General features: G+C 39.5%; 1 protein-coding gene across 1 annotated transcript in view; it reads right to left on the reverse strand.

Annotated features, from left to right (window-relative positions):
* Positions 1-7344: 7344 nt before the first annotated feature.
* pigg (phosphatidylinositol glycan anchor biosynthesis class G) overlaps positions 7345-14335 on the reverse strand; it is a 56477-nt gene continuing 49486 nt past the window's right edge. Inside the window, exon 13 of the mRNA XM_046405694.1 lies at positions 7345-12504. Within this exon, the coding sequence (XP_046261650.1) occupies positions 12282-12504 (223 nt within the window). The 3' untranslated portion in view covers positions 7345-12281. The remainder of the gene's footprint in view (positions 12505-14335) is intronic.

Raw genomic sequence — 14335 nt, forward strand, 5'->3', positions numbered from 1 at the left:
TTCAGGCGGTCTACTGTATTTGTTTTTTTGGTTTTTAAGGCTTACCTTTTTGAGAAAAAGAATATGACCATGTTTCATTCTTTGACACCTTGAAATAAAGTAAAATGGTTTGTGATGACCATCATTCAGGGAGCTGGTGCAGTGAAGCACTTGTGCTTCTTTTGCATATATTTATATGCATGGTGCTTCATGGAAAATGACCCAACATTCAGTAAATGTAATCAAAATAAAGAGGCAAATACGGTGGGCATTATTTGATTTTACTTAGCTGCCTATGAATGAGATCTGTAGGGGCTTTAATGTGGTAAACAGGCCTAAAGTCTTGATGGTGGGATAAACCATAGCTGAAACTCCACTCTGTGATGGTACTGTGATCCTCCGTATTAAATCACTTCAGTAATGCTTTGTTTGCGTTGGGAGTTAGTGGACTGAGTATATTTCCCATTTTCTGGCTGATCATCTGCTTAAGCTAAACGTTCAGATTTCATATATTTTCAGGATGCACAAGGTCTCTTTTACATATGGAATGATTGAAAAAATGTCCAGAACATTCCCTGACTGCCAGTCAAAGTGTGCATAAACATAATAATAAAATGGAGATAAATTGAGGGACTAACATTTTCTGACATTTATTGATAAAATCTATTGCATTGATTACATGGGGAGTTTATTTGGCAAATTCAACTCCTGACTCCTTCTTGTGAGTTTTCATTTTGTGGGACAATAAAGGAAATCTTAACAATTTATGAATTAAAGGTTTTTTTTGAGTGAAGGCTGACCAGTAGCCATTAAGCTCACTGCTCAAGTGACAAACATTTCACTTTTAACAACACGCTGGATCACATGGTTTAGAAACAACAACAATCCAGTTTTCTGTGGCATTACATCCCTTTGGGACTTTTAGATGTCTCATTACAGAAAATATATGAAACCCATGAACAAAATAGTCATCTTTTCTGTCATTGTTTTACTTATGGATGAAACACTCATGAATTCAAATTATTAAACTTTTGGCTGGAGACCTCATGAGGAACCCTGAGGATCCCTGCACCCCAATTTGAAAACCACTGTGGCCTCACAACTAGATTTTTAGAAAAGTTTCTTTAAACTAGTATTAGTATAAACTACGAGAACAATCAGGATGTTCTAAATACATTTAGGCCTATGAGCAAAAGAAAAAAGTTTTTGTTTGGTCATAATGAGTCATAGCAGTTTCTCCCCAAAATATAATAATCTATCAGCTTGGACATGTTTTCTGTGTGCTCGTGACTGAGGCACAAATATAACTGCATACTTTTCATGTCACACCAAAAATGAAGAAGAATCCAACTAAAGGCTCTCAGTTTAGTCTGAGTCATTTTATCCAGCAGGTTTCACAGTGTTGCTGTGCTGTAAATATCAGCTCCATCAGACGTAATGATGAAACGACAAAGTGCATTCCCCCTGACAAGTAAAAGAGAGAGATTAACTTTGTAAAAGTCACTGCTGTGGGTGTAGTTTATAGCCTGCTACCATGACAAATGTGTCTATGTTTGGTGGTTGTTAACAAATGTCACCTGCCTGTTCACTGGAAAGAAAATCTAAGATTACACAACAAGTCTAATCTTTGTTTATCCAGGGAGGCTGACTGAGCATGGATGTTGTTTTCCGCCAAGTCACACCTTTTCATGAGATATGGCCTGCATGGTGACTTTTCTGGTCACGTGATATGGTGATCCAGTCTCAAAACTGCTTTAATATGCCATTGACAGTGTGTATGTGAGTCATTATCTCCATTACTGTATGCACTGTGCCTGTGCTTTAGATAGCTCTTGCTGTCATCTCTAGTACATGCTGCTGCTTCAGTGATACAATGATGAGTAATTGCACATGTTAAAAAAAGCAAAGACATGCCAGGTTGTAATGAAGAGTAGTGTATTATCTTAAGATCTGTGTATTCCTCTGTCTGTGAAGTTTTTTTTCTCCTGATGACAGATCCTTTGTAGGATAGCAGAGCTGCATTAGTGTGATGACAGCCTCCAGCTCTGGTCACACTAAGTAAAAACCGCTGACTTGCACCTCAAAGTTCTTCACTCTGAGGAATATAAGGGAGGGTTTCTGCACAAGTGATTACACTGCAGATATTTGGATGAATGATGTGCGTGGACAGGAGCGCAGAGCCAAGGTGAGCCAATGGAGCCTCGAGGCGAGGAAGGAAGATCCAAAATGTCTTTGGCGCTACTTGAGACAATTAGCTCATTAACAAGTGTAATGACTTTTTAAATGCTCTAGTGCCGCCTTTGTAGCTGCTCACACAGAGAAAATAACAATTGTGCTGTTAAAGGGAAGCACAAAAGACTCAGACACATATTTTGCATTATATTTTTCCATCTGCATACTTGTCTAAATGCATGTCAAGGACAAAACTCCCAGCAATACTCTTGGAAAAAAAAGATCAATACCCCCTAAAAGCCTTTCATTAGACACATCTCCATTTGTCTGTGTGTATCTGCTAGAGAAGGTTGGGTCTGGAAAAGCTTCAGTGGCTTTTAAAAGCCAACACTGGGCCTTTCCTGACAAAAATGTGGTTCACCCCCCCATCTATGAGATTCCAAGCCATTAGACTCGTATGCGCCAGTTTCCGAAAGACTTGCTTGTTCTTGGGAGCATTCATATATTTACCGATCGCACTGATACTGTGTGCTTTAAAAATGTTTCATCACAGAGTGCACCACGTGACAGAGCAGTAAAGTTGTGTTCACTGAAGCAGGCTGTGTCTGTTAACATATTATTCTCTGCAAAGCCACATACATGTCAACATTTAAGCTGATGATCAAGAGCAGTGGATATTTGTTTTTTTTAATATGTGATGACACAAAGGTTGATGATAAAATACTTAATGTCAAAGACAAAACAATCGCAGTTCAAAGACCGCTTTAAAGCTTCACATGATCTTCATCAGTCATCACTGAGAAAAATCTGTTGACGAGGAAGCTCAGTAGCTGCTATTTTTTTTTATTAGTTTGTGTTGTATTATGGATTAATCTGGAAATTACTTTACAGCTAAGCAGTGTATCATTTGATCTATAAAATGTTAGAAGAAGGAAATGTTAGAAGTTTCCTAAATCCAAAGTTTACATCAAATGTAAACAAGAATGTTTCAACATCTCTGGTTTTAAAAAAAAAATGACTTAAAAGAAAGGTTTCAGTCCATTAACTAATGGGTTAATTGACCAGCTATTTCAGTTACAGCGAATTAAAACGCTATCAGGACTTATCATCTGTATTGGATCCTAAACATGAAAGTTCATTCTTGACTTTGGAAATTTGAGGTTCACTTCTTTTGCTGAAACTTTAAACTGTATGTTTTTTTATCTGCAGGTGATGGTAATGTGACAGGATGGAAACAACTTAGGCAAAAAGTCCTAAAATTCCAATGCAGCTATTGACTTATATTATGGATCAACAGATCCGTCTCAACTGACAACACTCCATCCACCGATGAAGACCATGTGATCGTTTGACCAAGCTGCAGAGTCAATAAGGATCTTCAATACTCCACTAAAAGATAGTTCACTCATTAAAAGGGCAACAAGCACAGTTTTTCAACTTGAGTTCACAAGTTGTTACTGCAGGAGGTTTATGAGCCTGGCACTCAGCAGCCTACCAGTGATTTAGTGATTTCAGCCAGGCTATTTTTCACCCAGTGGTCTGAGTTGTACAGAAACTTCACTAACTACAGAAACATCAACTGGTGTAAAACTGTGACATTATCATTTGTATCACTCACAGACTGTTGCAGTCCAAAAGGAGGAAAGGACTTTGAATAGATGAAGAAAAGAATTCGATTGACTTCCTGCTGGCTGCCCAATGGTGGTCGATGAGGGTCATGGATGACTTAACACGCCAGCTTGGGTTTATCACCGACTCGCAGCTTGATTTGTGGATTACAATCGACTCGTCTCACCTAGTGGCTCACTGAATTAACACGTAATGAATGCTTTCCCCCTTGCTGTTGCTATTTAATTATCTTTTAACCTGAGTATGAACAAAACTCTCTTCACCAGATGTCAATTTTCTCTTTCTGTCTGGCAAATAATGACCACCATTTGCTGTAAAGTTAGTTCGTCCATCTACGTGTTAATGCTGAAAATTATAATGTTAATGGAAGTGCTGAGTGCTACATTTCTCACCTGAAACTTCTCCAGGAGAGACCCTGCTTTACTATTCTGTATGTATGCAGTCATTATGTCAGTTCCAGAAAGTATTCACAAAACATCCTGACATTCAAGATGGAGTAAAAAATACCCAGTTTCAGATTTGCAGGTCAGAATCACGTCCATATTTATGGTGTGGCTTGAAAAGGTTAATCAAACATATTTACCAAGGAAAGGATGTCAGTGCAGGCGGTGAAATGTAGCTCATGACGGGTAAACAAGCAGCTTCTCCACTGCTATGTGAGTCAAGCCAGTAGTAATTTTATGCAAACAGCAAGTGTTTTCCTGCAGGCTTCTTAACAACTGAGCAGTTTTAGTGAGCTCGATTCTTCTCAGTAGCTTGGAACAGAAAACGTGGCAGAGATGCAGTGAAGGGAGAAGGGGAACCCTGGCAGTGTCTGCAGCCACAGAGTGAGTCGTGCGTCAATCAATAGCTCCTGCAATGGCTGCGTTTTCAGAGGGAGCCAGCTCTAAACTTGTAATAACCTCTTTGGCTCGCTGCCATCTGCCACTTAGCAGACAACTTCTGAAGCATCAAAAGAGCAGAGTGGTGCAGCTGAGGTGAGGTCGCTTTCACCGGGAAGCTCCAATTTAAAGGCACAACTTCAGTTTAGTTTTTTTTTTTTTTCCAGCTGCTCTATTCCTGTAATTAGTTTTGTATTATCTTCTGGACAGCCAGATATGGTTAGTCCTTACTTAGTATATGAAACAAATGAGGAGCGCATACAAATCAACATGCTTCAGATTATGCTTGTGCCATGTTGTTTCAGGTGTGTATTCTAACAGCATTTGCAAGAGGCACCTGATTGTGCCTGATGATTTAATGATACATCATAATGTAGAGGTAGAAACTATCACTTCACATCACTTAAACCTGCACTAACTGATGTGTTTGGACACTTCAGAGTAATATTTATTATTATTATTACTATTCAATAGTGGAAGCCAGATGGCAGTCAGTTGCTAATTTACAATTTCAACTGATTTTGAGCGACTTTAGTATATAGAGTCACGTTTCTGGCTGTAAATTTGGGGCCTGTACAATCAAAACAATGAATTAAAAGACGCTATAGAGCTGAGGGGAACGGCAGAGTCTGCTGATAATTTTCTGTGGGTTCATCAGTATGAGCAACTCACACAGTCATTTGATTTTCAACATAAAAATACTGACTATAGCCTTACCATACATATATTAATGAGATCAAACTGGTTGTAATTTGATGGTTTTGAAAATGCCTAATATGATTTGTGGTCAGTTGAGCTTTGAGAAAAATTTACAACACAATCAGTGAGGCTGATAGAAAGCTCAGTTATGAAACTAAGAATGTACTTATCTTAAGCATGTACTTAAGCATGACATCACAGAACAAATGAGAACAACAATTTTTTTTTTTTTTTTAATTGTTGTCCAACCAAAGAAAGAATAAACAGTGTGAAAACACAGCACTCTGGAAAAGGAAAGTCCAGGACAGAGCCTGTAAAGTGTTCAGTGTCTATCCTGGAACCAGAGCTTTCCAGAGCTGCCTGGAGTAAAAAAAAGTGCTTGTCAGATACATGTCTTGCCATGGGCCACCAGAGTGGGCCATGTTTAAAGCCTCCATTGCTGAGGTGGCTACTCAGTGCAGCGGCCAGAGGGTCATCGGTGCCAGTTGTGAGTGAAGCAAGAAAATATCCTGTGTTGGAGGAAACTGACAAGGTGAGAGAAGAGGCCTTCTGGGCTTAGTTAGCCAAAAAACTCTTGAATCTGCTGACTGATATTGACAGGCCAAAGGGACTGCAGCCTCTCTGGTTGGGGATGCAAAAACTTGTGTAAGATGAGCTTGGTGAGTCCGAGAATCCATTTTAGCTAATTCATTACAGGAAAATCATGAGATGCCACAGGACGCAAGGTTTTTCCCAGACTTCTCTGTGGAGAGTCAAGTGTGTCACACATGGCAGCAGCATTGGACTGGACATCTGATCAGGATGCCTGCTGGACAAACTGGAAGGAGGCCCTGAAGCCAGACCCAGAACACGCACGAGGGACTACATATCACTTTTAGCCTGTGAACACCTCAGGATCACTCAGAGGAACCATACACATGGCTAGGAAGAAGGTTGGCATCATGAAACAGAGCTGAATAAGTGGTGAAACATGAACAGGTGGGTGGAACGTAAACTCATGTAGAATGTAACACATTGAGAAGGCAGCATGTCTCAGTTATGAGGCCTGCAAAGACAACCAAACTAAGAGAATTAAAACAACAAAACAAACAAACAGCACCTTAATGTGGGAACAAAACTTCAAAATAACTTCAGGCAAAATTTATTGCAGTGGAAATTAAATAAAAAAAATGTACTTAAATATTATGAAAACAAAGGTGATACAATAATAAAAAAAAAACATATGTAAAAGTTGGATGAAAATGAAAATGAAAAATGAAAAATGAAATATAACGCTATGCCCTTACGCCATTCTGAGAAATTTGTGGATGCTGGCAAAGATTTACATTTATGGATAATTTCAGAAATAAGCATATATTCAATGAGCTAAAACATCAAATATGTTGTCTTTGTGCTGTTTTCAACTGAGAAAATGTCAAAAAGGATTAGCAAATCACATTCTGTTCTAGCATCCCAACTCTTTAGGAATTGGGATTGTAATTGAATTCAGTTTTTTTGGTCAGCACATATTTCTGACTGAAGGGCAATAATGCATGTTAAGTGCATCATCACTTTGGAGGTTTTAAGAGAGACTCCCACTCAGAAGTGAGCACAGCATGAAATGTGTGGCTCCTTTAATGAAGGCTTGGCATGGCAAATCCAACTCCTGAAGGCATTAAATAATTATTTAGTGGGTGGATAGCAGATAGAGGAGTGATTACTGAATTACCATCCTCCTACTACACCACACTGTAAATGGAGATCCACTTTTACAGATGGTTCCTTGTCCAGTTTTACTAAGTCAGTAAGAAACTTTGACTCATATGTCATTCATCCTCCAGAGCAGGCCGGGACTGCTGACAGATGGTGTCCATGCAAGCTGGATGGAGCTAAAAGACAATTTAATGGACATCTAATCACTAATAATATATGGGGACTGTGCATGTGCATCTCTGAAGTACTTCCTGTAGTTATCACAGCTGATAAAGTTACACAGAAACTGTGCTTTAGAGCAGTAAATCATTTATTTCATTATCAAGAACATAAATAATGCAAGAGTGTCTCTTGAAGCAGTAAACGATTTGGAGGAAATAGTCACCAGTCACCTTTTTTTTTATCATTTCACAATTGTTGCAGTACTCTCAACTCAGAGGATACACAAATTAGAAGTAAAAAAAAAAAAAAAAAGTGGAAAATCACTTCAGGAGGGATCACGGACACACTAAGTGGTAAAACTGCACACATGCATAAAAACAGGATGAATGGCATAATTATCATAATATATCTAAAAACAAGAAAGATCTTACTAGAATGGAAGCTGAATCGCACATTTCATCTACTGACAGGAAAGACAAATTACATTTACAAATTACAAATAATGGAGGCTGATGTCGACTGTACTGTATTGTTGGCTGTATGTCCAATCTACATTCATTCCTTGAATCTCAGAGCTAAAATAAGAAATTAAATTCAGTCAACATGTCAGCTGAAGGATCACACAGAATGGAGCTGGCAAGGAAATCCACGTGTAACTGCTCACACGCGCTTAAAAGCTTTCAACCATGTGGACACTATTATTCTGATGCGTTTCATGGGCCGGCAGGTATTTGGAGACAGAGGAGACAGAAATACAGAAAGCGTCATCAGATCAACATCAGATTTGTGAGAAGCTGTTCTGAGGCTTCTGTGTGCACTGGTGCAGTGATCTTTTTACATGAGCATCCATGATGTTTTGGAACAGAAAAAAAGAGAAGAGCTTAAAAGAACCGTAACACAGCTGCAGACTTAATTTCTCTCTGTGAGCTGAACATTTGGAGTGGAGTTCATCGCAGTGACTTTGATCTACATGCCACTTCCTGTTTAGTTATTCTGACTGTGAGGTGATTTTTTTGGTAAAGGTTTCACATTTGTTGATCTTATTATTGAATATTTATCTAATATACAGTGTCTTCTAGGTCTGTTCAAAGTGTTGCTAGTTTGTTTATACTGAACCTCATTTATAAACTGGATAAACAATCAGTTTTAAGCACGACTTAAACAGAAAACCATGTATAGGTAGGTATTTATAAAACTTTACTTTGATGTGGAAATGATCTCTAAGCAAAGTCTAGACTTGACGTAAGTGATTTTCCTGCTGGTTATGCAGGGGCATTGCAGTCTGGGACACATTTGCATCCAAGCCTACATGAGCTTTATGAAGAATGTGAGTTACCAGTTGAAGGTGTGAGGAATTAGCAGACTCACAGACAATATTTCTGGACACACCACAGCTATTCATCTTTTGATACTGTTTTTTTTTTTTTTTTTTTTTTCTTAACCCTCAAATCCTGTGAGGAATTAACTGCCAGATAATTACTGTTTAATATCAGCCACAATTTTGTCTTTCAAATTTAATTCTAAGAACATTTTTATAAATGAGGCACCAGGAACTATGATATGAACAAATTAAGAAAAAAAAAGTCCCCTATAGAAAAAACTAACCCAACAGAAAACCAGGAAAAACAAACCAACATGTTGGCTGCTGATGGCAAATGTGCTACTAAAACCAAGAAAAATGACCACAATGTGTACCAAAGGACTTCAGGAGTTTCTCAAACTCCACAGAACTAAAGTGCAACTAAAGTGATGTCACGAGTTTTCATTTCAGTGTGACGCAGTTGATGATATGCAGAGAGATGCTGCTCCATCAAACATGATTGATGTTCAGCGATCACCTCAAAGCTGAACGTTTCCTGCTTCTGATGCAAACCAGCCAACCTGCAGTGATCCTTATGCAGCATGTGTTTGTGTCACTGACCCCGTGTGTTCAAATGTAAATCCCCTTGTTTGTCTGACTTTTCAATGATGTTCAGGACATTTAAATTCCATTTTCTGTGGGTGTAGATGGCATTGAGGTTGTCCCTGTCAAGGTGGGCCACAACAGCAGTAAAAGCAAGTGTGAAGCTTGACTTGCATCAGACTATTGCATGTATTCAGATTTTTGCACCCCCCCTCCCCTTCTTGGTTTGGCATCTGCTTCTCCGGTGCCCATGGCAGCTTGTGTCAGTGATCTGTGCCTCAGGCGAGGTGCTGTTACAGGGCAGACAGCTCATCAATGTGAGTGACAAGTGTTGGGGCGGGAACTTAGGCTTCACTCCTATGCCCCGAGGTGAAAAGTTGCATGCTGTAGCTTTAACACTAAATCTTTCAACTTGTTCTTTTTCTGGATGAATCTTAAAAGGTACTGATGTAAAAACCACCAGGTTACAACCAGGAAAGAGCTTTTGAAGTAGTCACACATATTCACTGATATCAAAGAAGTCAATAACTCAACAATAGAAATGTTGGAGTGGAAGTTTTTCCTCTTATTTTGTAATGCACCACTGCAGTTCTGCATACTGGAGGTGGGAACGTTATTTAGGACTGAAATTACACAATCACAAGAGTTTATGGCAAACTGGATGTTTTGAGAAACTTCTTTTCATTTTACTTTCAAAATGGAGTCAAAACAGTCTGTGAGATACTAAAATAATAAAGCTGGCCTTATTAGCCCTAGGACAGCAGCACACCGGCTGCTCTTTTGGCTCCATGCGGTTATTGATTTGGATGATAGCCAGCTTTACTGTGGTATTGTCAGTGATATTGAACTGATTGAGCACAAGTAAAACAAGTTCAGAAGCCTGCAGTGCACTGCCAGACTTTGGAAATGTTATGACTCGTACATCCACATTGTGATGTAAATTCAGTCGGATTCAGGTGGATAATGATAGCAAGTAAAACCGTTTGCTGCTGCCGTTCCTGCAGCTGAACTTTAAGGTTCTGCAATGATTTTGGCATTTTATTCCAAACTCTTACTGAACAATTTGGGGAATAAAAAAAACAATGGGATCATGTGCTTAATTTGTGCACCTCTGCTTGAATATGAGCTCAGCGCTTTTCGTATCTCATCCTCCCTCAGTAGGATTAAGTAGAAATAATAATATTCTATAAATATATTGATGGAAATTATTTAACTCTGTCCTGTTAACTGACTGATTACTTCACTATTGTGAAGGTTTCATCAAATGTTCCTGGTGTTCTTGATGTGCTGCAGACCTCTAGTTGACATGCAGTCGAAACGTCTGCCAAGATACTGAAATTGCTACTGAATTAATAAAGTCTCAGCTGGAAGTGGAGAAAATAACTAAAAATACTTACCATATAATACACCTCGATGTTTCCTTTCATTTCTGGGCTGACCTCAGTAAGAGGTCTGGATGTCTGGACTGAATTGTGAACTGACTGTCTGGTTGAAACTCTGGTTTCATAGGTCATAGGTTGCTGGAGCCAGTCTCAGTTTAATTATATGGTAATCAGAGCATTTCATGTGCTGAATATTGCAGATTTTGGTCAGTAAGAGACTTAGAATGTTAGCAATACAATAAATGTATCTTATTTTTCAGCCATGCCAAACCAGTTTCCTTAACATGAAGACTATAAACAAGAAAACCCATGGTTGTAACTGATCATCTGATGTGAAAATATCTAAAAAGCCTTTTGTTTGTACTTAGACATAGTTTGCCTAAATCCAAACCTACTAAGCCTCTCACGCTAATAGCAGTAGAAACACGTACATAGTGTGTGTGTTCACATGCATAGAAAGATCTCTGGAGCAGCTTTGTGATGACCATTTCCAAAACGTCCCTAGTGAATGGACAATAAAATACTTTTGAGAGTGAAAAAATAAAGATTACATAATATTTTACTAGCACATTAAAAAATGTCTTGAAGAGAAACAAATGTCTTAAAAACTCCCACACTGAAGTGGCCTGCATCTCCATTTTAAACCCACACAGATGTTTTCACTCATGTTGATGGATTAGACCTTGTCTCAGGACTGCAGGCAACTTCAGACCCTGTTTGACGGTTTAAGTTTCCTTTGTTGTGTCTGTTAAGTCAAGACAGCGCAGACTTCAATAATTTGTCCACAAACTGTTTTTATAGACAGTCTGACCTGTCACAGCAGTCATCACAGTATGACAATAACAGTGAACTCCAGCTGAAGCAAGGGTAAACCTACTGTGACAAAATCCACTGATTTTTGGACTACTTCCTGAAGTCACCATATTTGGGCAAAGAGTAGAGCTCTTCCTGATTGGCTCTGACTGAGAACCTGAGGACACACTGTGGTAGCGACTTGTCAATCACCCTAAAGAAGACCCTGCTTTATCTCTCTTACTCTGAATGGGACTCTAATTTACAAAATTAAGAGCCTGTTGTATTGAAGAAGGCTTCAAACTAGTGACGAGACCAAAAACTCATTAAGAAACCATTTACTGAGATGATAAAGCAAGTGCAAAGTGGGGTCATTTTCTCATAAGCTTACATACAATCAGATGTTTTTGAAACCAGAAGATTTGCCCCCTGCTGGTCATCAGTAAGAATGCACATGTAAGGCCCCTCCGCATTGACTTAACTTTGCAAACCCAGAAGCTCTGTACACTAGTTACACGGTTAATGATCTGAAGCATCTAAATGAAAAACACATGATGCTTTTTATGTCACAAAAATATCAAACTCTGTATTGTTGTCGAAGTTTCTCACTGTACACGTCCCTGAGGTAACTTATTTTCATGTAAAAAAAAAAGTTATTCTTTCATAAACTTCTTTATGTAATTTTACTTTTATTCATCCACATTTTCTCCTTGAAAAAAAGGAAATACTGAAATAAACTGCTTAAAATTACACTGTAAGTGCATTCTTAAAGTATATTTTTGCAAACCAAATGTGCAGAGTCCAGAGGAAAGAGCCTTTCTGAAGCATCTATTCACACAATGTGAACAGATCAGCAAACCTATACTACAAAGTGAGGGTAAGCATATTGTACAGTGTATCAGTCTGAAAGCCTTACACAGACTTTTAAGAGACCGAGCCTGACCCTTTGACTTAAGAGAATCCCTTAAGGGGAGATGCATCTTTGGCTCCTTAAGACCCACTGGAATGGTGGCTTTGCTCCATAGTGTAGAAGAAGACGCAAACTCCTGCAGTCAGCAGCAGGTGCATGGACTCGTACAGTAATTTGGGTGAAAAGACACTCCATATGAAGAGATGGTACCGCAGAACAGTTACCAGCACAATGTAGGCTGCAGCTGGCACAGACCTCAGCAAGGCTAAACAGTAGCAGCCATGGCCGACTGCAACCGGGCTCCTGCAGGGAGGGAAAGGATTCATTAGAGAGGAGGAAACACTGCAGAGAGCAAAGCTCTTTGCTGTGAAAAACAGGCAAACTTCCTGTGGAGCAACACAGAAAAGTTTATACGTGAACCAAGGTCATCCTAAGCTCTTTATGTTTCCTGATGATGTCAAATCAGTAAAGCTGCAGATTGTTTGATGACTCATAACGAAGGCTACATTTTCACATTCTGGAGATTTTACCTCTTGCATGTACCCAGGAGAAGAGTCTGATCCAATTATCTTCTCACAATAAAACGGATTGCTGGCAAATGTTAATTACTCTAAAACCTGCATGATGGGAGGAGTGATGCAGTGAGGAGATTAGGAGACGATGATGTAATACCACACGCATACACAAAGACTTTTGTATGTGTGTGCTAGACTTTATCTCTGACGCGCTGAAACACATGCGTAAATTAGCATAGGAATATTGTTCTTTCAAACAGGCAGAGTCCCAGCTGAGGGGGAGGAACTTCAAGCCTTTTCCCAACACAAGAGATGTAGGAGACATGGGAAGTAGTCCAGTTTGGAGGTGGAAAATCAATCAAAGGGCCAGTTAAAACACACACGCAGTACTGACTTCTATGAATGTCCACATAGGCTTAAATGTGTCAAACGCCAAAATGAATAATGTGGGTTATTTTTTAATGCAACAGTTAATACAATGGCACACAGTAGAAAGTTCTACATTTGTTGCTATGCTGCCCTCAGAGTCACTAACATTTGAATTAACAACATCTCAGTGTTGCTCAGTGAATTCCAGTGTGGTACTGTGATAAGATGTCACCTGTGTTTGTGTGTCCAGTCGTGAAATTTCCTCGCTACTAAATATTCCACAGTCAACTGTCAGTGGTATTATAACCAAGTGGATGCGATAGGGAACGACAGCAACTCAGCCACGAAGTGGTAGGCCACGTAAAATGGCAGAGCGGAGTCAGTGAACACTGATGCACAGAGTGCGCAGGGGTCACCAACTATCTGCAGAGTCAATCGCTACAGACCTCCAAACTTCATGTGGCCTTCAGATTAGCTCAAGAACAGTGTGGAGAGAGCTTCATGGAATGGGTTTCCATGGCCGAGCAGCTGCACCCAAGCCATACATCACCAAATGCAATGCAAAGCATCGGATGCAGTGGTGTAAAGCACGTCACCACTGGACTCTAGAGCAGTGGAGACGCGTTCTCTGGAGTGACGAATCACGCTTCTCCATCTTAAATCTGATGGATGAGTCTGGGTTTGGCGGTTGCCAGGAGAACGGTACTTGTCTGACTGCATTGTGCCAAGTGTGAAGTTTGGTGGAGGGGGGATTATGGTGTGGGGTTGTTTTTCAGGAGCTGGGCTTGGTCTCTTAGTTCCAGTGAAAGGAACTCTCAATGTGTCAGAATACCAAGAGATTTTGGACAATTTCATGCTCCCAACTTTGTGGGAACAGTTTGGGGATGGACCCTTCCTGTTCCAGCATGACTGTGTCCCAGTGCATAAAGACATGGTTGGATGAGTTTGGTGTGGAAGAACTTGATTGGCCTGCACAGAGTCCTGACCTCAACCTGATAGAGCGAAGATTGCTTGAATACCTTTGGCAATACAATCTACATATCTACATATATATGTATATGTATATATATATATATATGTATATATAGCAAAGACTCCACATCTTCAGTTAAAGAGAAATGACATTGGTGAATATCATATCATGGTATCTTCGAGGAAAATAATTTGAACTACATAAACTAACACTAGAAGAAAAAAAGAATCCCACTGTGCATTAGCAATCAGGATAGAGGTTGAGCTCTTCAATTACT

The sequence above is a fragment of the Scatophagus argus genome, chromosome 12 (genome assembly GCF_020382885.2).
Source record: "Scatophagus argus isolate fScaArg1 chromosome 12, fScaArg1.pri, whole genome shotgun sequence".
Lineage (NCBI taxonomy): Eukaryota > Metazoa > Chordata > Actinopteri > Scatophagidae > Scatophagus > Scatophagus argus.